General features: G+C 41.5%; 1 protein-coding gene across 1 annotated transcript in view; it reads right to left on the bottom strand.

Moving 5' to 3' along the window:
* Positions 1 to 22,682: 22,682 nt before the first annotated feature.
* sema3d (semaphorin 3D) overlaps positions 22,683 to 27,994 on the bottom strand; it is a 31,120-nt gene continuing 25,808 nt past the window's right edge. The window contains exon 19 of the mRNA XM_022754371.1: positions 22,683 to 23,891. Within this exon, the coding sequence (XP_022610092.1) occupies positions 23,436 to 23,891 (456 nt within the window). The 3' untranslated portion in view covers positions 22,683 to 23,435. The remainder of the gene's footprint in view (positions 23,892 to 27,994) is intronic.

Genomic DNA, 27,994 nt, shown 5'->3' with positions numbered 1-27,994 from the left:
GTGTGTATGTACATGGATGCATGTGTGTGTGTGTGTGTGTGTGTGTGTGTGTGTGTGTGTGTGTGTGTGTGTGTGTGTGTGTGTGTGTTCCCGGTTACCTTTACAAAGCCCCACTGTACTAAGTGTTCGAATGTCTCTCTGTCCCGTCTTCTTATGGGGAGAGAGCCAGACAGACTGGCCCAGTCTAATAGCATTACATAAAACAACATGGATGAATAATTTGTCTGTTATGAAAGTGATTTTTTTTATTATAATAGAATAAAGTACATGATGAATAGTTGAACTGAGGCATGACCCGTTCCATCAGCAAAATCTCATTTAAATCAAATTAGTCCAGATGACAAGACAATTTAGCCTGACCAAAAAGTTGTGAGTCTAATGAAATTCAAAGAACAGAAGAGCCAAGAGGCAGTAAGAAGTCTTTAGAGATAATTATGTGTCTGCACAGATTAGCATACTGTTGGTGAACTTGGTAAACAACAGTTATTCAAGGCTCCAGTGTGATTAGTGGCTTAACAACAGAAGAGCAGTAGACCAAGTTATACTGTTTACAAGCTTGAAATTAAACTTAATGGCCTAAATTGGACACTGTTGTGCAATCAATGTTATAAGTACAGTTTTTCATTAAAACTCAGTGAAGCCCAACTATAGGACTAAAACCTTTGTAAGATTTGACTGAATGAGTAGAGTTTTCCAGAAGTGAGGATGTAAATGTGAACTTTTCTGTACTCTGACGTATCCACATTCATGAAGCATAACAGACCTTTCACCAGTAATCAAGCATATTAGCGTTCAGCCGTTTCAGATACGTGACATTTCTCTGACCTCCACTGAAGAGCACTGAGCAACGGAGATGCTGCAGATGCCCTTTACCTATCTGCACCATGGTAATGCAGAAGTGAAGAGTGAATGAAAATGAATGTTACCAGACAGGTATTTAAATAGAGGGAATAAAAGTCTAATGACAAAAATCTCCAACCTTGTCCCAGATTCAAACACAGTGGAAGAGAGAAAAAGAAAGAGAAATCCCACCATCGGATACTTTTAGACTCTATGCTTTTCAGTGCATTAGTCTCACAATATCCACACATTAAAACTAGCTTCTGGTTTAAAATGTCGCGGTTAATTTTAGAGGAGGATCGAGGTCATGCTTAAATGAAGGTCAACATTTAGAACAGGATAATGGGATTAAAATACAAGATGCCAATGGCAGGCAAACAATTCTACACCTATCCACCACCCACATTTTACATTTCACTGCAATGATCAATGATATCATATATTACATGTGGTACACGAAATGAATTGTAATATGATTTATAGGATCAATGCATATCCATTATCTTTTTTCTTATGAGATAGAGATAGAGTTTAACATTTTGTGGACAACAAAATCGATATAAATGAAACAATCAGTGGACTCGGAATTGCTCACAACTCACAGAAGAATGCAGCCGGTGATGAACGGCTGGAAGTAGGCACTGCTTCATTTTTTTTAGGGGTCACAACGTGAATGGTCTCAGATGCAGTAATCGCTGATGCAGACGTTTTGCATATATTCCAAGTAAATTGAGCTGTTTTTCAAATATTTCAATTTTGCCCTTTGGCCACAGAAATAACATCTGTTCGCGAACAGGAAGGGATCAAGCAAAGTTGAATCAAAAATTGCAAATAATTGACCTAAAACACACTGTTGTTGCTGTCAGAGCAGGAGCTTTGTTGCCTTATCTCCAGTATCAGAGATAGAGAACTCATAACCTACATCCATATGTACAGTAACTTTTCAAAGCTGCACTCGATACCTTTATTACCAAGGTTGTCAGTGATATTATCTGAAAAAAAAACAGTGTAGACTTTCTTATAGTGACACTCTGTTCCTTATACTGTCTCTTACTGAATACTATTTTGGAGAGATGACTGACAGCTGTAGCAGGAATGTTTGGATAGTTTTTGGACATCCTCTCTTCATTTCCTGATGTTCAAATGTTTTTAACCAGCAACAGCACTTGCGGCTGGTGTTTTATCTGTTTATGTTTTCTTGTCACATGATGTGGTCTCTCACATGGCTGTATGTTAGGTATAGGTGTTAGAAATACAAGACACCACTACATACCCAGATAAACAGTATTTAGATATTCTAGTGTAAGCTGACCTACAGTAGCAAGGTGGGTGGCAACTTAATCAAACTTGGTAATGATTTTTTTTTCCCCCAACAGCTTGAGCCAGTGACATCTCTTGTATGACAGGCAGATTATTATCTGACACAGTAAATCCCTGACGAATTTCTGTATAAAGTATCTCCCCCAAGAATGTCTACTCGAACAACAGCAGAGGTCTGGTCTGGCTTTAGTGTATCAAATAACCAAGGTAGACAGAGACTTGTGAATGGGGTGCTTATTCTGTTTAAAAAGAAAACCAGCTCCAAAAAGGCTTGTCTTCAAACAATACTCCACTACAGTCTGAGATCTTAATCACTGCAGTTATTTTGCAAGTGTTATCTATTTGATGTATCTTCTGTATTTATATATGGAGCTGAACAATATGTCTCGACCTCCCTCATTCACTTCTGCTTTGTATCACCTAATGATTTTCAACATTTTCATAAAGGTTTTTGAACAAATCCCACAAGGAACCTGCCCGGACTGGTTGCAGCTGTTGGTTTTACAGAAGCAAGACAGCGCTGGTCATACTCGTGTAACGAGAGGATGTTTACTCTGGATGGATTTCTGTCTCTGTGACTGTTGAGCGTCAACAGTCAGTCTGGAAAGAAAATCATTTTCTTGTGGCATTCACTCGGAATAAAGATAGTTTTCTCCCGTGAGACCTTTTTTTTTAAACAGTGTTTACTTTACTCTGAACTTTTCATTTGATTTAACCCAACAAGGGTCAATGGTTAACGTTTTCTGTATTTTCCTCAACAATCAGTGAGAAATGTAGATTGCACATTGTAGACTATGACAGGCAGATTATTATCTGACGTAGTAAATCCCTGACGAATTCCTGTACAGAGTCTGTCCTCCCACCAAGTCTACACAGACATATCAGAGGTCTGGTCAAGCTTTAGCATATCAAATAGCCAGGATGGAGCGAGGGTACGTCCTGTAGTTGACTAAAGTGAGTGGAACCATCTGTAGGGCATTAGAGCTTTAGCATGCAGCCCTTGTCTTCAGCTGTATGAAAATACACACCGGTCTCTCTAATCTGACCTGCTCAGGTCTGACTATTTATTATTTCGACCTGTGGCGGAAATGTTTGGTAACTGGACCTGCACTGGACTGACGACTGCGTGGACTGTGTAGTTGACTAAAGAAGATGAGGAGTTTTAGATAGGTGTGGCCAGGAACTCTGCAAGCAATTATGGATCGCTTGAAAACTGTGCATTTTGGGCCCTGAGCAGGCATTCAGACCTAAACCAGCCCTGTGATGGTTGGGGCATGTTGCTCCAGTTACTGGTGAGACATGAAATGCGATCCAGGAGGTCCAGTTTTGAGAAATAGATCCATGAATCTGAAGGCTTATCAAGTTTCAAAACTCTGCACAGTGTTGTACAATACTCTGAGACAGGACTTTACAAACCTGGAAAGTTAGCACAGTGGGAATTTTTTTATCTTTTGTCACAACAATTTTGAGATAAAAAGTAGAATTATAGTAATAATATACAAAGAATTTGGACCACCGTTCATTTATTTTATCAGAGCCGTCTACGTAGCCGTTTCACGCACTGCTAAAATCAGTCTGAATCCACAGAATCAATATGGGTTTCCCCTGTTTAGTGTTTAGGATGATGCCATTAAGATATTGTGTAGCGATCGCAGCTGATGTGTCTCGTTTATCTTCCCGAAACACTAAATGTGATTGATCGGGTGAGTGTGTGTGGCTGCTACATAATGGAAAAAGCAGCTGGGCCGCAGGAAGAGTGTGAGAGAGAGTGTGTCTTTGATTTGTCACAGTGCTTCTGAGGCCATGTCCACACCAAGCCTGGCAAATCTGACCACAAACAACACATTTCTCTCCTTGCTTCGCTCTTCCAGCCACATTAAACCCCAAACCTCAGCTTCTCTTAAACCCTCCCAAGTGGATAATCTGAGAAAACCGGTCCTCCATCATTCCCACCCGTAAGTTTTTTCAACCCTCTTCACCTTTTTTTTTTTTATTTCAAGGGTGGTGGGGATCAGCTGTTTGTGACACTGCAGACTAGTAGTGTCTGCAAGTGTGTGTTTGTCAGTACATCTCTGGGATATGGAAAGTGTGTGAGTGGAAAGTGTCTCCTGGTGCTGTTATTGTTATTCAGTCACCGATGAGTCACGTGACGAGCGAACGACAAAAAGGAAGAACAAGAGACATTCACACACCTCTGCAGTCTCTCTCTCTCTCTCTCTCTCTCTCTCTCTCCCTCTTTCTTTTCTTTCTTTAGAGTTTTCATTTCACTACACCAGCTCTCCTCTAGGTGTTTTGTCACAGGTGGCCATGGTCTGTGTGTGACAAGATTGTTGATTTACACACACAGCAGGAGCTCCTCATGGTAACCTGGACCAAGACAGAGCAATAAAAACAACACCTCGTGAGTTAACTCTGTAGAGAAAGTGAGAACTCAATAAAGATTGAAAGTTAAATGGCATCAACATTTTCTCAGGACTTGGCGGGGGAGTGATTAGCACTCAGTGGGAATCTTAAGGTACAAAAACACACACACTCACCTATATCGCCCTTTCATACACTGTGTAATATTAATGACATTGCCCAAGTAAAGGTGTTATTTCAGTGCAACATTATACTCTGTTGATCTAAATCCTCTCTGCTGTAATGAACACCTGACCTATTAACTGTAAAATGTCCATTAAAGGTAAAAGGAGCATGTGTTAAAGTGCTTACACACATACACACACACACACACACACAGACACACACACACACACACACACACACATACACACACTCATTGCAGGTCATGCTGACTGCTAGTGGGTCATTTGTCCAGCCTCAGCACCTGGTCAGGGAGAGGAAATAAGTGGTCAGGCATCTCAGGACAATGGCCACAGTGTCCATCCAGCTCTGACCTCTCACACACTCACAGCCAGAACGCAGAAAACACTCACAACGTCATGGGAGGCCTCGACCAGTGCAGTGGCCTCCATGACACAGTCCATGCATCCTGTTGCTGTCAGCTCTCCCTCTCTCTCTCTCACTCTCTCTCTCTCTCTCTGTCTTTCTCCGTGTCCCTCCATCTCCTCTCACCCACAGTCTTTCTATTGTTTTCTCTCACTGTCTTTCTCTTACTCTCTCTCTCCTTGAGCTTACAATCATGTAACCCACCATTGCGAACAAGTCAGCACAATGAAAAATCTTCCAGGAAAAATTAATGCAGAGGATCTTTGTGCATAAAAGCAGATGTTGCTTCATGGATACAGAGCTATATACTGAAGTCTCTTTATGATAGAATCAATAAAACTACCCTGAGCCCCAGCTGACCTGCAGCTGTGCATTTGTAGAGAGGTTTACGGCATCAGTAGACTCTTATTTTTTAAAGACAACTGTCAGCATCACAGTTTCTACTTATATACCATAGAAAGTCCTTGTAGCGCATACGTGAGGGAACAATTTCAGATGTAGCCTGGGTGTGCATTTGGATGTTTCTGCTAAAATAATAGATCAAAAGTGCAAAAGGAAATTGTATATTTGTGCATACATAAATACAAATTGAGGCAACAATCATGACATGGACTGAACATAGCTTTCCCACTAGACTGCTGTGTGCTTTTCATTTCATCTTGAACCACATACTGCTATGCTCTGCCAAACCACCAACTAAAAACAATGGATGTCAGAGCTGTGAAACTGGGCAGGGGAAAGAAAAGCAGAACTGAGGAGGTGGGTGTGAAAACAGGTCATGTAAGCTGTAGAATGTGTTTGCGTATACAGCCCATTCACCTCCAGAGCAGGGCTGGGGTGAACAGACTCTATATATAACTGCAGTGAGGGTGCTTTGGTGTGGCTGCTCATCTCCTTGCCCTATAACTGACTCTGACGCTATACGGCAGAGGCACTAAAGTCCGACCACAGCTTCCTGTTAGCTTTCATTAAAGCCTAACTTAAACAGAGATGGACCGCTTCACTCTCTTTTCAGACTAATTCAAAAATCATTTAATCCCTAAAATGGGAAATTTTGTCTCTATAAGCAAATATATGGTCATATAAAACACTTTTTTCCCACTCTGTACAAATGTATGGCATGGTCTATATATTCTGTTGTTCTTGTTCCAGCACCTCAATAAAAGTGCATCATATTAAGTGAAATATTCAAGTGCAAGACACATTTTTTTTATAGCTGTGCCTTTATATTAAATGGAAGCATAGGTGGTTAGAAGTAGATTTTGAACCTTGAAGGTTGAACTCACAACCTCAGCTTGCCTGAATGGGGGCAAAATAGCAGAGAAGCTGAGGCAGTACTTCAGTCCAGAGCCTGGTCTGTGATTAATGGGTGTGAATGTGACCCTGAACTTGATGGTGGACCTCTGTGCACTGGAGGCCTCGTACAGAAACCAGTAAAGCACACACACCACACACATATATGTAAACATACAGTGTTTACAGCCTGTGTTGGAGGAACTTCAGACTATATTTCCAGAAAATTATTTGTCACCTATTCAGTTCAGGTTTGGTATTTAGGGTGATTTCCTGCAAGGTCTGTGCTGCAGAAATGCACACTACTGCACAGAGATGTTGTGTGGTTAAATGTCCAATAGTCAGACATCTCCTGTTGAGCAGCCCATCCATCAGCAGGAGTCAGACTGGCTGCAGGGCTCTGGGTCACCTTACACTGTGTCCCACACCACAGTCCCTGTCCCTCTTTACCTTTTTACCCTTGTCAACTTCGTTCTTCCCCATCTTGTATCAATGCATCATTTCTCCCTCCTTTCATCCTACTATCTCTCTCCCTGGCCTTACTTCTGTTTTATCTCTCCCTCTCTCTGGGCTCCTGTACCTCTTTTTCCCCCCAGGCGCCATCACTCTTTCCCTCCCTCCCTCCCACAGGCTGGGCAGTAAAACAGGAGCGGGCTCATGGGAGGCCATTAACCACCAGAAACGCGGCATTAGAGCTCTGCTGCAGAGCAAACGACTGCAGACTCTGTTTCAAAACCGTTGAACCAAGTATGGTACATCATCACTGTGCAACAAATGGGATTTCTGGCCCTGAAGCTATACACTGTAAACAATGATGTGCAATAGTAGATCAAGTACATAGTTTTGTATACGACAGTGCTGATTACAGTAGAGACATACACAATTATTATTTCATTTGAAAGTGTCTAAGCTCCTGCTTCTTTGTTGATCTAGACACAGAATAACATTAGGTTTCTCAGTTTGCTAGTTAACATTTGCACTTATATATTAGTAGACAGATCACATTATATTGAAAATTGAACTACTGTATTTAAATGAATGTCTAAACACACAGCCCCTAATGTTGTGATCCGGGGCGTCTTACCTTAACAAACACCAAGGGAACTGAAGGAGCATTGCCTTTTTTGGTGCAGTGACTTTAACTTTGAATTAAGAGCTTTAATGGATACCACTGCATTACTGCAAATCTGAGTCTGTTGCACAGATTTATTGCCAAAATCTTAGGCAATTAATAAATTCCTCATGGCAAGAGACATTCAATTGAATAATCACAAGGCATTTTAAGAGATAAAATGATTAGAGATGATTTAGTAAATCAAATTTGGCAATAAGACAATTAGGCAATCCCAATTGCTCTGGATCTGCATTTCTGTTGAAGATTATTAGCAAACCTATGTATTATGGGAAATGAAAACTTTAAGGATGATATGTTCATGGAGGAAATTATTTCAAAATAAATTTAACATTTTTGTAACCATACTTTTCATACTGAAAATGTACCAGTATTCCAGTCCACTATTTGTGTCAGGGTGTTCATGTGTGTGAAGTTGCCTGGATGAGGGCAGAACTGCTCAGCCCTCACCCCGGCCAGGACAGCTGCACTGAGAACCAAACCAGAACTCCCTCCTCATGTCCCTTCCTCTGCCACACACAGAGACACATTGACAGCATTTTCTACCCTCTGCACGGCTTTAGCTGGGTGCCGATCTTGCGTGTGGTCTGTAAGGCCATGCCCTTGTTATGAAGTGCTACGTGCTCAAGACGCTTACCTCAGGATTTACATGAGAGGAGCAGGGGAGAAGTTGAGACTCCTCTCCTGATGCAGATATGTGTACCCACACCCGCACTCTCACAACTGCCACCAAAAAGCCAGGTGGTACTGTAGCACTAACCAACACAGGCAGGATTATTCTCACGTAGTTTGTCATGGGAGCAATAAATTTGTCATAGAAAGTAGATTAGAGCCACACACATCCTGTCTAAAAGCAAGATTGAGTTACCAGCAGCCAGCTATCAAGGAGAGGTTAGAATTACCAGGGTTGACAACAAGGGCAATCGCATCAGTTTTTATGTTAATGTGTCACATGCAGAGTGACCCAGGGGCAGTTGTACCTCCTCTCTTCAACAGCACAGAGCAGGCAGTTTCACCTTATGCCACAATCTACATTTCATTTCCTCAACCTTAACCCCAAACCTTTCCATCAGCACTACCAGCCAGAACTTACAATGTAACTCTGTAAGGATATGAGGAGGAGCCAGTGATTTTTTTTTTCAAATCAATCAAATTTGATCTTTTGCTTTGTCCAGTGTCTGCATCCCCGCCTCAAATGAAAAACACATGAAACCTTTATAAGCGAATAAACCTGCACTCTGCAACATTTTTACTACCTAGGAAAATATAGCGCTACATCTAATTAAAGCAAATGCCATTGATAATACTAATAAAATGTGGCCTTAGTTAAACATGATTGTCAGCTTCCTGCATAGACAATCACACCTAGATTTAAAATAGATACTGCCTCTCTTTGGATTGTATCAGGGATGAGGCCGTCACTAGCAACGTGTCAACTGCTGGCAGCCTGCTGAAGCAACCCAATCTGCATTCCACTCAATTAATTGAGTTTTCAGTTGTGGTGGAACATGATCTTAGTACTTAGAGGGCTGCGCTTCAAATTGGTTTCAGAGTTACAGTGCTTAATAAAGATCAAATAGAGATGTCTCAAGACACCTGTGTGCATCAGTGTGTGCGTGTGTGTGTGTGTGTGTATGTGTGTGTAATGTAACAGAGACCCCTCGACTGCTCCCCAGAGACAGGCTTGACACAGAAGCTAAGAATAGCTCTGCCTGTGTTACAACCAGTTGCGGGGAGAGAGGGGGTGAGTGGGGAGAAGAGGCAAAAAAAAAAAAAGGGGGGGGGGGGGGGGGGGGGGGCAGGTGACACTATGCCACATGGGAGATGACAAGTAGACACAGGAGCCTTCGTCCTTCATTGGACATCTCTTTTACCTGGCATAGATGTATACACATGACCTAACCAATGACCCTCTCCGACCTCTCAAAGCACACGCACACACACACACACACACACACACACACACACACACTGCTGTTGCATCTTACATGTCAGGCATGCACGGGTTATGGCGTTTGCAACCTAACCTCTTATTTTTAGACTGAGTCAACAGTGGCCTGTGCTTGAGATGTCCATCATCACTGGCTGTGATGCCATGAATTGTCGGAGGTGGGTGGAGAAGATGAAGAGGAGGAGGAGGGGGTGAAGGGGAAGAGCGGGCGGTAGGAGGAGGGAAGAGGAGGAGGAGATGGATAATCATCAGGAAGTGGGATTGCCAGAGCGCTTAGGCACATTCTTGATGTTAGATTGATGAAGACCCAGGGCTATTATCACTGATTAAAGGCCACACATGCAACCTGTATTAGTACAACCGCTGTCATTTCAAACAGATTTTTTTTTTTATATTTCTCTGACAGCCTAACAGGGCTTTATTCACTGAGCTTAGTAGAGCCTGGATTTGAGGACAGATGGATAGATGAAGAGAGACACAGAGGAGCTACAAAAACAACATATCAGTGGATGTCGAACAGCGTGACGCGTGCTACTCACATGTCACACAGACACACAAACAGTCTTCTCACATGACAGGTGAGAGGTTGTGACCCTGCACTAACAGCTCTGTTTCCTTTGCCATCGAATAGCTTCATCCAGGATCCCTGAATGGTTCAGAAAAGGAAACACTGCACTGAATGACCTGTCAAAATAGGCAAGTAACAGCAGGCCAAGGACTAAATGCATGTGTGCGTGTGTGTGTGCGTGTGTGCGTGTGTGTGCGTGTGTGTGTGTGTGTGTGTGTGTGTGTGTACGTGTCACTGTTGACACTAAGAAAATAGAGACATGAATAGCTATATTCAGGCCAGCAAAATAACTACTACTAGAGGAGGTGCTACAGCAGTATTTGTGATGTGTGATAATCACCCATCATTTGAGATAATTGGGTAATTGGGGTAATGGGTTTCACTGTGGTCCTCTGAGCTCATCATTACAAACAGGTATGGACTGCTATATTTATTCCATCTACACTAACTGTCCAATAGCATAATAGGATGAGCCAGACGTAATTGGCCTCTGGCCGTATTTTTATTTTTGGGTGTGAATACAAGACAGAGACAGAGACAGAGAGAGAGAGGCAAAACTAGGATATTGATAAACAGAGCAAAAAAGAAAACGAATGAGCTAAACATGCTGAGCAGAATAAAAAAAAAAAAAAATGTTATTGTTTATATATATATATATATATATATAAACAATAACAGAGGGCGACCGAGAGGTTCTACCAGGTGGTTAATGGTGGTTCAGGGTTGTTCAGTGTACAACAGGAGACGGAGCGCATTACAATAGCAGCCTAACATTAAGGTCCCACTGCCATTATAGACTTAATGACATGCTGGGTGGTGTCCAACTACATTTAACCTGCTCATCTGCATAATAGTGCTTCTCTTACAACACCCACAGGGGAGTAATACTTCTCTGTAATCAATCTCCCTCTCTTTATCTCTCTCTTGCACTCTTTCATTCACACACACACACACACACACAAACACACACACAGTCGCACACGCGAACAAATGACCATTAGCATACACTTTGCATAAATGAAGCCAGCGAAAAAGGGTACTGAGGACATTTGTGTTTGTAAAATATGATCAAGCCAAATTACCAGTTGTTAGAAATTATTCCTCCACCATTAAATAGTTTGTTTATGTAAATGCATTAATATCGTGGGCATTTATCCTACCACACTTGCCTGTACACTGTTGGTGACACAAATGTAAAACCGTTCACACATGTCCACAGTGGTGGACTAACAGTAGTAAATACTGCTCTTTTAATGAGGCAAAAAAAGTACAGTTGAATGAGGTTCAAGTTCATAGTCTTTTAAAATATCTAGCACTCCCTGGATAGATATGAGACAGTACTGACAGCAGTAGTTGAGCCTTGAATCCAGTGAGCAGACCTGAACAGCTGGAAGGACTGAGACTCATGAATCTTATGCAATGACACTTTCCACTGAGCATGGTATACCATTTATCAAATTGATTGTGACTTTTATTTCATCTCTCTCTCTCTCACTCTCCCTCTCCCTAAAACACATACACATGTGCGCACGCACGCACACACACACAGACACACACACACACACTTGGTATATCTAGTGAGTAGGAATCTGAGCCACATAAAATTCATAGCAGGTTGGACGTGACCTCCATGTCTAGTGTGAAATATATTCTCTGCTTATTCTTTCACATATTTCAGCTTTAAGCATGACTGAAGGAGCCATAAAATGGCAGTCAGTGCGGTCATCTGTCACTTGCAGAAGGCTACCGAACATCCTCTGCCCTGACGGTAGCGGTGCCCTTCATGCTTGCCAAAACCGATGCCTCCTTACCCCAAGCTACGCAAGCACCTCTACATACTGCACTCTTTTTCATAAAATAGAGTTGTGAGAATGAGGTTAGCATGACGATAAGCATGTAAGGTAGGCATTAGGCATAGAAGAAGACAGAAAACGCAGTAACTGGGGCTGGTCTGAAATACTTGTAATATTAATATACATATAAGTCATATTTTTTGCATCCTCACGCTGGAAGACAGGAATGTACCTGCCATGAAGCAACATGCCAACCAATATGCACGTGGATTTGGGAAAGACATCAAAGACAAGGCCATATGGGTGAGGTTACCAGAACCACAGGCAGGAAAAAAGGAGGGAAGAAAGAAAGAAAGAAAGAAAGAAAGAAAGAAAGAAAGAAAGAAAGAAAGAACTACTATATATATATTAAAAAAACACAGTCCATTTTACAGTCTACTCTAAATAATAATCATAATAGACCACCATGTGTCTGGTGACGATTAAGGAAAGTAATTAGCTACCAATGAATGTAGAATGAGCTCATTAAGACAAATGCTAGGAGACTGGGGCTTATCACAGTCACAGAGGCACAGGCAGCTTCTTCTTTATTAAAACCACTGAATCATCCATCATACAAATCTGTCTAAAATACAAGGAAGCTATGTGAAGACCTGGCTTGATCCCCAGGCCTTGACATCAGTCCAATGAAAGATGAAGCAACGTACGCGATGTAGAGCCATGGATGTCATTTTTCATTTCCAGCTGTACACAACAGGCCTCGCAAACTGGACTGTTTCTGATGGCTGGAATTCATGACTGGGGCAGAGTCTAAGTGGAATCTGGAAACTAATTTCACTCTTCAGGAGCATGGCCATCACATTTCTCTGTATAACTGAAACTGATTAATAATGAGAATGCCAATATTCACTGGTATACTGTGGGGTCTTGCTGGGGTGCCAACACGAAATCTTGTTAGCAATCGTAAATGGAAATGTGACACGTCAAATGGATGTCTATATATATCTTAGTCTGGGGATGATACTTTTCATTCAGTGGGGTTGGTAGCACTTAAAGTCACTACAAATCTGCCTGCTGAGTTTAATAGTCTCACCTCTGTTATTAGTCATCCCGTTACTCTAGCTTCCCCCTTTTATTGCTTCTTCTGGAAGTAAACTTTGTCCAGATTTTGTCTTATGTAATGTTGTTTTGAATTTGGCTAGGCACCTGGGGACTTAAATCAAATACCCCTTGGTCTCAATAAAACAGCTCTGTTTGGAAATGGTCCACAGTAAAACAGTGAGGAACATTGTGTGTGTTATTGCAAAAGAACAACAGATTGTTTGCAAAACTGCCAGTGTGGACCTTGTAAAATGGAAGTGAGGAACCAAAGTAAACATGCAGAAATGTCAAGAAGTTCCCCTGCAAATGTTTTGAGTTAAAGGAAACAAACTCTGCAGGAGCTTGTTTGTCCATCAGAGACATAAGAACAGAGATGACTGCAGTCTTGACTGTGCTCAACAGTATCAAGTGGAAATCCACCACAGCACTGCAGCTGTTATAGTGGCAAACATTTCATCTAAGCTTTTGATCACCCGACGCTGGCAACTCATCACCATTCACACCCCTGGAAAATACTTAGAACATAGTGAGCGCCCGCACGCACACACACGCACGCACACACACGCACGCACACGCACACACAGCTCTACACATTCAGTCTCAAAAGCAGTAATTAGTCTCTACACCGCCATGTTTGTTAATGTGTTAAACAGGACTATGATACCTTTCCTGGGTTACACAGCTAAGGAGCTAAAGTCCCTCTTCTCTGACACAGCCGCTAACATTTGAGCTCTGTCACATCTTCTGATCTGATTTGTCATATTTTCAGAAATGTGAAGATCTCTTTATCTCGTTACCACTGCCATTACTGCAGTTGACAGTAGTGGAGGTTAAACAAAACAGGTTTAACTGAGGCTGCTAAAAGGGGAATATTTGCATCAGCCACAAAGCCCATCCAGGCCCACCGAAAGTGAACATGTATAATACAACCAATACCATGTCTTTTGTCAGTATAGATAAGTATTTTTGTATGTTACCTTTCCAGGGTATAAGATTTAAAACTAATGTCATGCATGAGAAATTAGCATGTGAAATCAGGTTCTGGCTAAATGCCTTTATGGCACTGCATTGTACTGAATGACCCACAGTTAAATTTGTCAAAAAGATGCATTTCTAATATTGTTCCTTGCATATCACCTGATTCTAAAATGAACAGCACAGTGGCGTACTGCTGCTTAATGCTATGGTATCGTATACTGTAGATACTGATATTAAACGCAGGAGTAGCTTAAAAACATGTAAGTAGTGCAGGAATTACATCATTTTTTTTTTTTAAACAAAAAGAACAGTAAGCAAAAACACAGAACTGACAGAGATAAGTGAGGTAGCCTGCATGATCCAGGCTGATCTGCAGACCTGTACCTAATTCACCAGATAAATTAGTGAACTCAACAGGTGATGGTGGGACCATGGCAGGAAAAATGCTACTTTTAAACCTATTGTTTTTAAACCTACTTTAAACCTACCTACCAACGGATTTTCAGAAGGACAAGAGAATTTTTCTCACCTTGGAGTCAAGCAGGGGGAGTCAAGACTATAAGGGCAGCATTGCAGGGTGTTTGGTTTCAGCTGCCAAATCTGATGTGATGTGGTACAACAGAAGAAGGAGGGGATGCCGTGGCCTGCCATCAGGCTGTAGATGGATACTAATCCCATTCAAGTATTTAGTAACCTCTCTCTCCTGCACTTCTGCCTACTTCCTCTCCCTCTCCTCAGCCTAACACCTGATAGCCCTGACCACAAGTATCTTACTCAGTCTCTTAGATCAATATGATGAAAACCTTTCACTCTTTATCTCTGTATCCTCTTCTGCCCAGCCCCCCACCACCACCATCTCGATGTCTTATACTGTTCTGTTATTGGTCCCTGCATCTGTCAGACAGGGGCCTGAAAAATGACTTTATCACTATAAATCACTATTAAGTTGGTTTGGGGGACTGCTGAGAAATGGGAGGACAGATGGATGCTCAGATGGTTTAAGCTCTCTCCTGAACTGTCAGGACTCCTAACAGTGTCAGAGTGTCGCCTAACAGTGTCCAATAGTGTCAGAGTACTTGAGAATTAAAGTAAAAAAATAAGATACAGCAGTGATAACATGATGGCACTCATTTCAAACATATATAAATAGACTGAGATGGCATGAGAGTCAGGCTGTACCTCCTTTCCTTACAATTGGTATCCATCACATAAATCAGGGAAATATTTTCCAAATGAGATTAGTGTAGTCCATGTGGCTGCAGAGCAAAACAGCCACATGGGATAAAGTAAAGATATGTGACCAATTGGAAAAACCGATTGAAAGGCTAAAGGTCAATGAGGTGTGGTATCAAACTGTACTGAAAGCCCTATCCATTTCATGGATATGCACACTGTGTTCGCCCTGGGGATCTGCGGATGCCAGCAGCAATATGAGACACACAGACTCGCAAACTCTCTCTCACACACACACACACACACACACACACACACACACACACATACAGAAACACATTCAGTTAGGAATGTGGTCTGTCCTGGTGCTGCACGCACACGCACGCACACACACACACACACACAATTAATTTAATGAACTTAATGAATTGGCATATCAAGTTGAATGTGTCAGTCAGCATGAATATTATTGCATTAGGGATTACAGTGTGATTTTAAAGTGTTGTCTGCAGATCTACAGTATGAATCAGCCTGTCGCTCTACCTACAGTTCTGCTCCATTTATAGGTCGTATCTTGTATCTATGATGCGCAACAACAGTAAAATCTGCCCATCAGCAGACACAATCAGCCCCTGTCAGTGTTTCTCAGAGGTCTCCAAACTGGATGCTTTGATACCTTATAATGTGTGCACACTGTTTAGATGTATTGTATTGAAATTGCATAGCTGTAAAGAGGAGGAGTAATGACTAATATAAGCTGGAGATGTCAACTCTTCTTGTAAGTCACAGCAGTCTATGAAAGCTATTATTATTGTTAGTATTCCTTTATTACTGTAATTAAAGCATGTGACAGTATGAGTGTCTGTTGCATGTGAAGAGATATAAGCAATAAAATATGCTGTAATTTGATACGTAATAAATGTAACCCTGAATGTGTCCTAACAACTGTGAAAATAATGTTTGAATTGTCTAATGAGTCAAGATGCTATGATGTCTTACCTGTGAAATAAAGCAACTGCAATTAGCACGAGCGTATTATTCTGTGAAAAGAAAATTACAACCTTTCAGCCACACGCACTTACATATTCTTCATTATTTATGTTCTCTTTTTCTGCCTTATTGGTCATTATTGTGTTATCATTCTTTAATGTATTTGCTGTAAGTTTAAATGCCTGACTGAAGCTTAGCATACAGTTATTATATTGTGGAAGTTTTTTTTTTTACTTCCTTATCTAAGGGTTGATAACTGAATTCCTTGTCTATATTCATAAGTTGTATAAATTATAAGTGTGCGACAGTAACAGGATTTACATATTTAATGGTCTCTATGTAATATATTGACATACTTTGACATACTTGATCGTGTTACGATCGAGTTACGATCGAGTATGTCCTCTGCCTGACAGAACGGAAAAACAACTGAAAATTGATACTTAAACAAACAGACAAAGCAGCCACTACGATTCCTCCATATCCAGGGCGTGATTCTCATCCACTCCAAGATCCAATAAAGTCCAACATCAACCAAACACAATCCTTTAGATTATTTTGAGGGTGGTACATGAAATGACTGTTCAGTCTTATTTAATCCTCCTATGTTTTCACACCTTAGTCTGAACCTTGTGGGTCAAAGTTGGGCCAACACAGCATTCAAGTACACTACAACATAATGCAGGAATGCGTTAATGTATATATACAGAGAGTTTGCCAAGAATCTGAGGCAGGATAAACACATGCTGTCTATATTTTTAACAGAGCTGAATTCATTGCACTGACAACCTGCCTGGAAGCGGAGTTAACCTGAAGCTGTTTGAATGGGATATTTTGAGAAAATAACAGGAGCCATTTGTATGCTAATCTACAAAATCAAGCTTGAAATATGAGTGCTTTCTTCACACCCAGGCATGAAAAATAGCTGAAAATCCTCCCTATCCCACAACGTTATGGCAGATTTCCATGTTTACTGACCTCATTAACCTTCGTAGCTGAAGTTACTCTCTTGTGGGTTTGGGTCTCCACGAGACAGCCACATACGTAGTTGCTAATCATGCACTGCACTCTATTTCACTTTCTCTTTCCTCTCATCAGGCTTTTGTCTTTCCCTAGGAACCCTAAAGCATGTAAGACACTCCCATGCCTTAGAGTTTAACCTTTACAGAAAACACCAAAGTTACTCTGGAATCAGGAAAACCAAGAGAGGAGAGGAGAGAGGAGGAGACAGGAAGGCCTAAAAGTTTAAAGGTCATCTGTGGGAACATTGGTCGCCGGCAGACCTTACATAAACCAGGCCACCTGGAACATACAAGGTAACAGGGTGTAAGAGGAAACACAGTACTTGCTCCGCCTTGCATGACAGTAGCACTGCACACCCATCAGTCAAGTCTTTGTCATGAATCATTGCTCACCATCCCAGTAGATTATTACTGAGGGGCTGGAACTCCTTTCAGCATAAACCATGTGCTGAAAGGTGATACTTTCTTTGAGCATTTAGATATGGAGAGGCACTACTGGAGACTGCTGTTTGTTCAGCATCCTGTTGCAACAGTGTTGAATAAAGCTGAGCATGAACAGAAACAAGGAAGGCAGCTGTGCTCCCAGATTCAATAACATGAGACTGGACTCAGGTCAATCTCTTCTTTGAAAAGAGTGAAACAAGCTTTGTATTTATTTATTCCCTGACACATACAGTACCTCAAACTCTGGACTTTCAAACTATAATCACAACACTGTTATGATTAATTAACTCTACTGGAAACCTGATTACTGCATGTGGACGTCTGCTCCTGTATAATCCTTCTCACATGCTTTTTCTTTATTAAAAAAAAAACCGAGGTGAAATCATGAATAGTTTTCTTTCAAAAATTAACATTCCCAAATATTTCTGATTTAATCACAATATCTAAAGTCCATACATAAAATCTCAAAAACACTCCTGAGTCACACATTTCTGTTGCTGTGTCACTACCCAACCCAAGCTAAAGATTTTTGGAGTGAAAACAATTATCAGACTGATTCCATTGCAGATAATAAAACAGGTCAGTGTGTGATCCTTGATCATTGAGGGAAATAGGAATGATCTCACAGAGACTGACATCGAAGCTGTGACCGACACAGTGACATCAGCAGCAGACCACAGACAAAACGTTCAGTGTTTATATAATCTGGAAGTTTTCTTGTGTTTGGAAGTGTCTCGTGAGGTTTGTGTGACTGGCATTCCCATGCCACATGAGAGACGAACATTTCCTATGTCCCACCAAGGAAACACTTAACTGAATTCTACAACCACAGACCAGACAAACTACATTAAACTGTCAAAGACACATTTATTTGCATGTCTTTTACATCTGATTATAGTCAAGACACCTCATCAATATGCTTCTTGCATACATTTCTGAACTTGCCAGTACTTTTGATAAAATCTATAGTAGTATTCCCTAAACTCTTGCACTTTGATACCAGAGACCTCTAAGTCTTTCAGCCTCTCTCATGACCCCTGACCTCTAACAAGAAGAACATGGCCCTCATCAAAAACCTCGGTGAAAGCAGATATGCACGGGCGCACAACGCAGAATGACACCTGATATCCAATCAACAATGATAACCCCAAAGCCGATGCAGTGGAATTTGCATCTGATTCAGTCCCATGTCACATCTACAAAGCATCTGCCACAGTGAGGGAGTACGACAGGACGGGGAGGAGACCTCATCTTTACATGGACCTTCAAAGCACCACGAATGAAAACATCTATCATAGGCTGTGTTTAGAATATTCACTGTATCCTGTCTGTCCTGCCACAAATCCTGAAGTGAGGAGAGAGCACGTACATCCATAAAACAGGCAGAGGGAGCACAGGTAGTCATTACTCTGAGGGGAACAACTGTTTCAAGCTCATACACACATACCTCCAGCCCTCCAGTACCCCCGGGCGGCCATCAATACCACCCAGCCCGACAGCTCCCATACAACACTTGGCTGTGCCTCCACCCGGACCCAGGAGTTCACTGTCAACGCCTGACAAACACACATCTGCACAGCTGTAAATACTCTGTAATAAAGAAGACACACTTTTGCGGTCTGACATCTCAATTCCGCTCTCTTCACCTTTCTCTCTCTCTCTATCTCTACTCTTCCTGTCATGTGTGTTTGATATCTTGATTGTGGAAGTTTGCTGTGGGACAGTATTTATTGGAAAACACCTTGGCTTTGAATTCTTGCACCTGGACACACTTGCGTTATCTGCTCACTTGTGTCAAGGTAATGGAAGCAGACAGAATGACAGATTCGGGTCAACAGATATTGCACTCTGTAAGGACATTTGTATGCGCCAACTAGCACTTGGTGGTGACACTTGCACTCTTGATAATTGTTTGCTGAGGCATATTTGGAAGTTTGGGTCGCTCTTTAACCCTTTTAAATCAAAGGACGCACACAACACAAAAATGTGTTACTCAATAACAACTGAACTGGCCCAGAATAACAAATATGTTTTATTTCTGTTTGAGGCCTGCTGAAGGTCCAAGTATATTACAGAACACAGCTCTCACCCACCAAGGTAACCAAGGTATGAGTCTATAAGAAATGTAAGTGACACTTTAGAAAACAACTCACAATTTACAGGCCAATTTCTTTTTGTGACTAAGGCACTAATGAAATACTGACCAGATCAAACTGAAGAAAATAAGACTAAGAAGGATAAAGGGAGTAAAATTAAACTAACTATTGTACACCTACAGTGAATCAAAACTGAGTATGGTAAAAAAAAAAATGGAAATATGTTGTTCGTACTGTATGACTAAAGAGTGAAAAACCATCCACAGCCACCCATTACATTACAGCCCATCATTATCACGTCTTCAACCTTATTATATGCTTTTGAATGAGGACAAGGTGAGAAATGGGACTATACTTTTGAAAGTGTGCTCCTAGCAGGCATGTCCGGTACATTGAAGCCAAAGGTACCTCTCTTAAGTGCACAGCTATGAAAAACTACAACATAATAAACACAGGCAATAACATAACATATACATGTAGGTGGATCAAACATGGCTAATCTTTAATGTTTAATGAGGAACCTGGTAATTATCATTTTATCAGTAACACACTAAGAATAAGGGAAGAAGAGGGATGGAGGCTGTAAAATAACCTGTGGCTATTCTTATTTCCAGCACTGTACTCTGTAGGTGTCCATTACTACTTACAAAAAATATTTTGAGTTTAATGAGTTTAATTCATTTCTCATTTCCTCTAAACTGCCTAGTTTTTTATACTCCCCTGTTCCCCATAATTTAGTTTTCTTTCGTTGTATCTACATTTGAGTTGAAACTGGTGAGTTTTTTTTATTGGCGCCTGATTCATAGAATGAAATTACAATGCAAATCGTGGGCTGTATTATGTAGTTAATGTAATGTTATTATGGATTGCTGATGTACAAGGAAATAAAATTAGCTAAATGAACTAATTTCTTTTTAAGTCTAGACCTAAATTAGAACTTTGAGTGCCACAGTCTAATTTTTTTACTTTTTTCAAATCCATCCTGCGCCAAATACTGGGAGGACCCTGGTCCCATGCACTGTACCTGATCTTGGTCTGGGTTGCCCATGTGGGTCACTGGACACAGGGAGGCACTTTCTACAAATATCTGCGTGCATGTGCCTTTGTCTGTGTGTAAGAACCCTGCGGGGGTCCTGAGCAGACTTGCTCACTCATTACACCAATCACATCAAATTAAGCACTTCCTTCCGTAAAATCTGGTTTCTTTCCTTGAATTCTGTTTCCTCATTCGACCCCCGCTGCGTCTGTCTGCCTGTCTATCGCGGCAAGTCATCTTGACTCATAGATTCTTCTCCAGCCAAATGTGAAGGTCAAGTTAACTGTGTGCACAGTTAGCGTGCTGAGCAACTGCCTAACGCACAACTATGTCTACACCGTGCGGAGCTCCTTATGAGGAGGCACAACAGATTTTTTTATGCAGGAGAGGATAGATACGTATTATTGGTATTGCTGGTAAATTAACCTGCAAGAAGAATGATGTGTAATTTTAAAAAAAATAATGTTATGTCACTGACTTGCTGGTAACACTGTTCAAACATCACGAATAGCCACACTCAAAGGTTAACCAGCCCTTTCTTTTGACTACCCTCAGCTCAATATGTAGTCTCATATCATCTTTATATTGCTAAATTGCACTGAACAGTGTGGCAACTGTAGGCCATGTGTGGTATGCGGGATCTCTGCAGGACACACAGCATATTAGTGTAAGTCTCTCAGTCTCGCAAAATTCTAATATATGAATGTTGTGTTTCTCCCTCTCCCTCCGTTTTCATCACTTTCCTCTCAAAATTATTGGAGAAAAATGAGTAGTATAAACAAACATTCAGAAAGCAGCACGGATTTTTAAAAAAGATGATTAAAAAGTACAGTTTGTTTTTGCTGCTGTGTTTATTATATTGTGATTATAATGTACAAAAGTGGGTTTAAGTATTTGTTTTATGTTTTTATTTAGTTAAAAAAAAACAGTCTTAGAGCCTGTTCTTGTCTTTTCTTGGGGTCCCTTTGCTGATTCCTTTTTTGGGGAAAGATGTAGTTTGTTCTTTGCAGCCAGCTGATAAATAAACTATAGACAAGGAGGAAGTGCTTGAAATATTCATTAGTCTTTGTTACAAGAAACATGGAGTAAACACTGTGGAGAAACACAGAATGGGAGACTTGAATACTGTTCATATGTACATAAGTATGTAGAGGGCAAGTAAACATGAAATGAAAGCTTCGGTGAAACTTAAGAAACTGAAATGCCAATCATTTCACCATATGGGTCTGTAGTAGTTGTGTGTGTTGATGGAGACCTAATAGGCAATAACTGATTAAAAGAAATATTGATGGGTATGTTTTCTTTCTATATATGCATCTGTTTGGAACACATTTTCTTCTCTGTGTAACGAGCAGGATTTGAGCAGCTGGCCCAAAATCCAATTTAAGAGGTTACCACTAAATCAGTTAAAACTGAGGGATCCCATGACTTTGATAACGTCTTTCACAGAAAGATCCTTGTCATATTATTATCAGCATTAGATCCAAGCACTGCGCATGATATTATCTACATTATTATATAAGTATAATTTACAATTCAGGTCATGCCAGTGGCTCACATAATGCTCGCTTTTCACGCTCATGCCACTGATGTTGATGCATTTACTGCTTTATCAGTTTATTCTAGGAAACATGTAACTTGCTTAGATTGCTCACAAGCTTTCATATATACGATTGCTTCTCCTAAAGACCCTCCCTCTCTCTCTCCCTCTCTCTCTCCTTCACACACTAGACTTACATTAAACAAGAGACCAGCTGGTCCTGAATCATTCTGACATCTGCATACAGCGTACAGGGACTTGTGTTGCTATACCCGGAGAGACTCGGTCGAACTAACCCTCACCCATTCTCAACCTGCTGCTGTGTGCTTGAGACTGCCTGTACCGGCACCTCTAATAGATTTCTTGTGCGTTGATTTTATCTCTTCACAGAATGTAAGTAAGACAGAATTCAGAGAACGGAGCTTCAGAGACACATTTATTTAAATAATTGCAAAACACAACAATAATGAAAACACCTATTGAACCTACAGAAGATATGTTAAATGTTTGTACAAAAATACGTTATTTTTTTTTTGCAGGAAAAAACCCAATACATGATTATCATTAGAGTTATACAGGTCAGTAATTAGACTATGTTTAGCATGCCGTATCTCCTGTACACGTTATATAAATATTTACAGTCATTCAACATGAATGCATTGTCATCGCCATGAGCAAACTTTCTATTTCTATTTGTTTTTTTTGTTTTTTTTATTATTACTACTGTATATATTTTCCTTGATCACCTCTATTAACCGTCAGTTTTATCTGTGCTTTGGAGATGTTGTAATCCTTCACCGTGGTCACTTCACCTGCACGTCAGTAATGTAGTCTCTGGTATTTTCTCTGAAACCGGTTATCTGCAAACAGGAGAAACTAATCATTTTAGTTGTATCCTAAACGTTTGAAGTGATTTCCTTTTAGAATTCGAGAAAAAACGAAGATGAAAATTTTCTTGCACAGTTGGCACATGAAGAAATTACATACTGTCAAACCCACGCTGCTTTGAATTGCTTGTTGAAATTAATATATTCATTCTGAACTCAGTCTTTTATTCCCCATTAGCTCTGAGTTAGACTGCTTACTCATGAACTGATCTGTCATTGCAATTGTACAGTTCTGTGTCATATCTGCTTCGTCACCCAGTAGGTGAATATACTCAGCTCATCTTGACTGTTTTTTTTGGGGGGGGTTTTTTAACCTCACCCCTCACGGTTGTGCTGTCCTCACCACCCTTCCTCCCCCCCTCTCTTCCTCCCTTTCTCTGTGGTGTCTCCTGTTCCTGCTCTTCTTCATTTCCTGGATGTGTTTCCATTTGCCGCCGCCTAAGCCTCGTCCTCGAGCCCTCGACGGCCTCTTCTCCAGCCAAAGTGAATCGCAGTACTCCTCCAGAGAGCCGAAAGGAGAGCTCATCACTCTCAGGTAGTCTTTATACCGCTGACGAGACTCTCCGCTGTGTCGTAGCTCCACTGCGGGGTCTTCGCTGGGCTTGGGCTTCCCGTCCAGTTGGCCGTGTGTAACAAGTTGCAGTGTGAGACGGAGGAGGGTGTGGGTGAAGTGTGTGTGCTCTTGAGCTACGCAGACATACACGCCAGCATCAGAGGCGTGGAGGGAGCGAATCAGGAGACCTCGGTCAGTGTGAACAACACGATCATCCAACCTGACCTGGAGAGAATGCAAATGAAGAGTATTAGAGCTTCATGATGAACAACAAGGTCATGTGACTACAGCTGCCTAAGGTTAGGCTGACCAGCTAGTACGCAACGCAACACAAAATGATCTAAACTATTCTCTTCTTAAATTAAAATCCCGATTCAGAGCTTTACTATAAAACAAGAAATTTTGCGTCTCTGTGCCCTGAAACAATCCATCAGGCTGCTGCACATTACAAAACCCTCCTTTGATACCTCCCACCCTGTTTACACACATTTATTTTCATGCCTGACTTGTATCCAAGGTGCGTTAAACATGGTAATGACCCCTGAAACAGGAAGCATATTGAATAGGGTGTGCTGAGTGTCACCCACAGCTTGGGGGTCCAGAGGTCATTATGTGGTGTGGAGAGATTTTTAGATGCATGATGAGTGTAAGCAAAAAAAAAAAAAAAAGACAAAGAAGGGTACTTGGAAAAAGGTATGTGTGTGTGAGTGTGTGTGTGGGGTGAGGCGCATGTGCTTGTTGTTAAGGTGTAAGGGTAAGTAGCGCGCTAATGTGTACGGTCCCTTCTTTTCATTTAGTGTCCACCGTGATTCATCAGGTGGCATGGCTGCTGTCACGACCTAAAATAACACAGCTGTGTTCAGAGGACAGTCAAAGAGCACAAGAATGTGTGTGTGTGTGTGTGTGTGTGTGTGTGTGTGTGTGTGTGTGTGTGTGTGTGTGTGTGTGTGTGTCCGTGCATGGGTGGTGCATACCTCCCACAGCCCTGCTTTAACCCCCGCCCCCCCGAGGTGTAACTGATAAGACAGCTACAGAAGGAGGCACAGGTGTAAACTTGATGTTTTCCCATTTTTTTCTAGACATGAGCATCTGTGTATGCATGTGTGCTAATGTGTGTGTGTGTGTGTGTGTGTGTGTGTGTGTGTGTGTGTGTGTGTGTGTGTGTGTGTGTGTGTGTGTGTGCGCGTGTGTGCACAGCTCTGTGGTGGTTTCTCGGTCTGACCCTGATGATTTTTTTTTTCCAGGCAGAAACAGACTCCCAGGCCTCAGAGTCTCTTTGGACGTGGCCCCCACTCGCATTAAGACTTTCTAGTTCGTCTCTTATCACATTCTTGTTTGCTGACACACCTGACTGATTTGCCAAAACACGTGGGATGTATATTGAAAACCTAAAATCTCTCTTATGCAAAGCTTCTGCGGAGATGTGTGTTTGTTGCGTTTATTTGTGTGCCTGCGAAGCTGTCCCCCCTCTGCCATCCAAAAACAAGGCATCTGTGACTAAACGGCATCGCCAGACATTTAAACTCACCCAGATGGTCTGTCTTTATTTGTGTCTGTGTGATTCTGGGCATCCGATTAAGCCAACAAACTCCTGCAAAGAATAGCAATGCCGCTTTGCTCCGTGCTGTGCTGTGCTTTGTTCTAATGAACATCATGCATGAAATTCAGCATCATCCATGCTTTTCTTATTACTAATTTTCTAATGGGCCAGCATTCCAGACTCCAGGAGGCGAATTCACACACAGGAACAAGAAGACGCATATATATACACACACACGCACAAACATGCTGTGAGAGAGACAGAGAAATCTCCTCCAGCTCACTTCTTTAATAGCTGATTTTTACGAGGGGATAAGAGAAGGGAGTGTGTGAATGAGCGAATGAGGAGAGTAAGTACTGGAGTGGGCTGCAGGTGCTACGAGCAGCTGGCTTTTTTTTTTTTTTTGTTTCAAAACCCATCAGGAGGCAGCAAGTGTGGAGAAAAACACAGAAGGGAAGAGACTGTGGGAAATCAAGGAGGCGACACAAAAAGTATGAGAAAACAAAGTAGACGGAGTAAGGAGCATGAAGGCAGGAAGTGAGGAGAGATTAAGGTGGGGCTGATGAGGGAGGTTGAGGGACAGGACAGGAGAAGGGATGACAGACAGGGGGAAACAGAGTGGGACCGAAAGCACAGGGAGTGAGAGGTTGAAATGAGCCAGACACTTAACAGACATGCCCTGCTCCAACACCACATGCCCACAGCTGTGAGAGCAGGTAAGACCGCCTGTTATCACAGGAAAGAAACCTTACATCCCAGTGAAAGAGGGAGCTCTGCTGAAGAAAAAAACACACACTCCCGTGTATGTGCGTGTGTTGTTCGGGCCACTAAGTGACTGCTGGGTTGTGTGATAAATTACTCTTGAAACAGCAATGTTCTTTGTTAACAATGACAAATGTTAGGTGTCTTTATTTAGTTCGTACAATGCAGCTAATCAGCCTGAAGTTTTTGTACTTTGACACAGCTGCCAGTAAACACAGCATTAGTTAGGGTGGTACGGGGAGAAAGAACTAGAACTGAAAAGTAGAAACGATAACAGTGACAGTGAAGTCATGTTCGACCAAAGAGATCGAAGAGCATCAACAACAAGGCAGCTATCTGACTATCTGACTATGACGAAAAGTACAAATGGTGTATCTCTTTGACTTCCAGCTTGGTGTTGTTCATTTGAACTCCTTCACTTTGTGTTGTCTGCAGCATTACTGACGATCAGTCATGTGGCTAATAGCAGATATTATTTCCCACACATGACTAAGAAGCAAACAGATCAAAAACATGAATCTACTTATTCAATCAAGACATGCTGCCTGTGACCATAATGGAGGAAGACAACTTATTCAAACATTAGACTTCCTGTACTTCCACAATCACAAAAATATTTTTCTAATTTTTCCTATTCAGTTTGAAAGCCATATTTGTAGCCTCACGTGTTAATGAAATGTTAATTTATTAGACCATTACTAAAAACAATTTATATCTCATCCATGTATAATTACTTAAAAAATGTTTAGGCATTTGTGTTGCAGTTTCCCCTTGTCTCAGATATTCTATGTCTACAAACATTTGAGATGTTCACTGGCTGCTGGGCCAAATAATTGCATTTATTTATTCAATTATTTATTTATTCATTCATCCATTCATGCAAAGCCTGCTGTACCGTAAAGCTGTGTTTGCCCATTTAAATATTTTTTCCCCTTGAATCATAATGAACCATCTGCTTCCTTTTAGGCTTCAGTCATTGTCAGGACACTCTTCAAACACCAAAGCAGCATTTTTAAGTTGTATATTTTCCAATAAATCTCAACATTGGTCAGTATGACAAACGCTTGTAAAGATTTCGGCTGTAAAGCCTCACCATAGTCTGAATTGTTATTGAAACTCTCTCTACCTTTTCACTGGCGGAGAAGACTTTGAGATAACATTCCCGTTAACTAGAAATGAATTTACGTGTATATTCCACCACAGTCAAAACTCCGGCACACTTAACACCACCGAACCTTCCATTAATTCATTAAATCTGCACATCCTGTTGTATTTCTTTAGCTTCTGTGTCTATCACATGACTCTCCTGAGGGAGGAAGGACTCCTGCATTCACTCCTTCATCACTTTGTCTAGAGTACAATAGGTCACATATCATTGCATGTCTAGACACACAAACACAGAAAACACCCCATTGTGTTCATTACCCCAAAACACATGGTTGTCCCTAGGGAGCGCTCTGTTATGATTTCCGCTGTAGGGGATCATAACGAAGCACGCACATGACACACAGACACACACATATCCGCACACAAAGCGAAAAACACAGAGCCTTCTGCTGTGCAGGCCCATAAAGGAACACATGGGTCTTTAGTGGCCTCTGCACCTGTCATTGTGTTTACATTCACCTCTGAGAGCGAGGACGGGGGACCAGTTGTGGGACTAAATAAGTGTAGCGGGAAGCGCAGAGAGGCGAGGAATGAAGGAGGCTGAGTGGTAAACAGCGCACTCGCAATGGGTGGAGGAAGGTTTGTATGTTTGGATAGGGGAGGGAAGGGCACTGAGGCGCTGAGTAAGCAGGTCTCTGTTGTCTCATTCAGGAGACGAGTGTCATCATCAATGAGCTCCTTTCCACACCTCAAGTACAAACTCGGTCCCTGTGCGTCTTTCTCTGCTCACCATCCTGTCGAGTTATTTTGATCCTTTGCAGTGACAATTAGTGAAAAATCAAACAAAAAAAAAAGAAAGAAAACTTTTCAGTTTTGCATAGAAACAGTAAATTTGCACCAAGTTGAGATTTTGCTTAAC

Source organism: Seriola dumerili, unplaced genomic scaffold (assembly GCF_002260705.1).
Source record: "Seriola dumerili isolate Sdu_G_001 unplaced genomic scaffold, Sdu_1.0 BDQW01000219.1, whole genome shotgun sequence".
Classification (NCBI taxonomy): Eukaryota; Metazoa; Chordata; class Actinopteri; order Carangiformes; family Carangidae; genus Seriola; species Seriola dumerili.
This window is presented reverse-complemented; position numbering and strand designations above follow the sequence as displayed.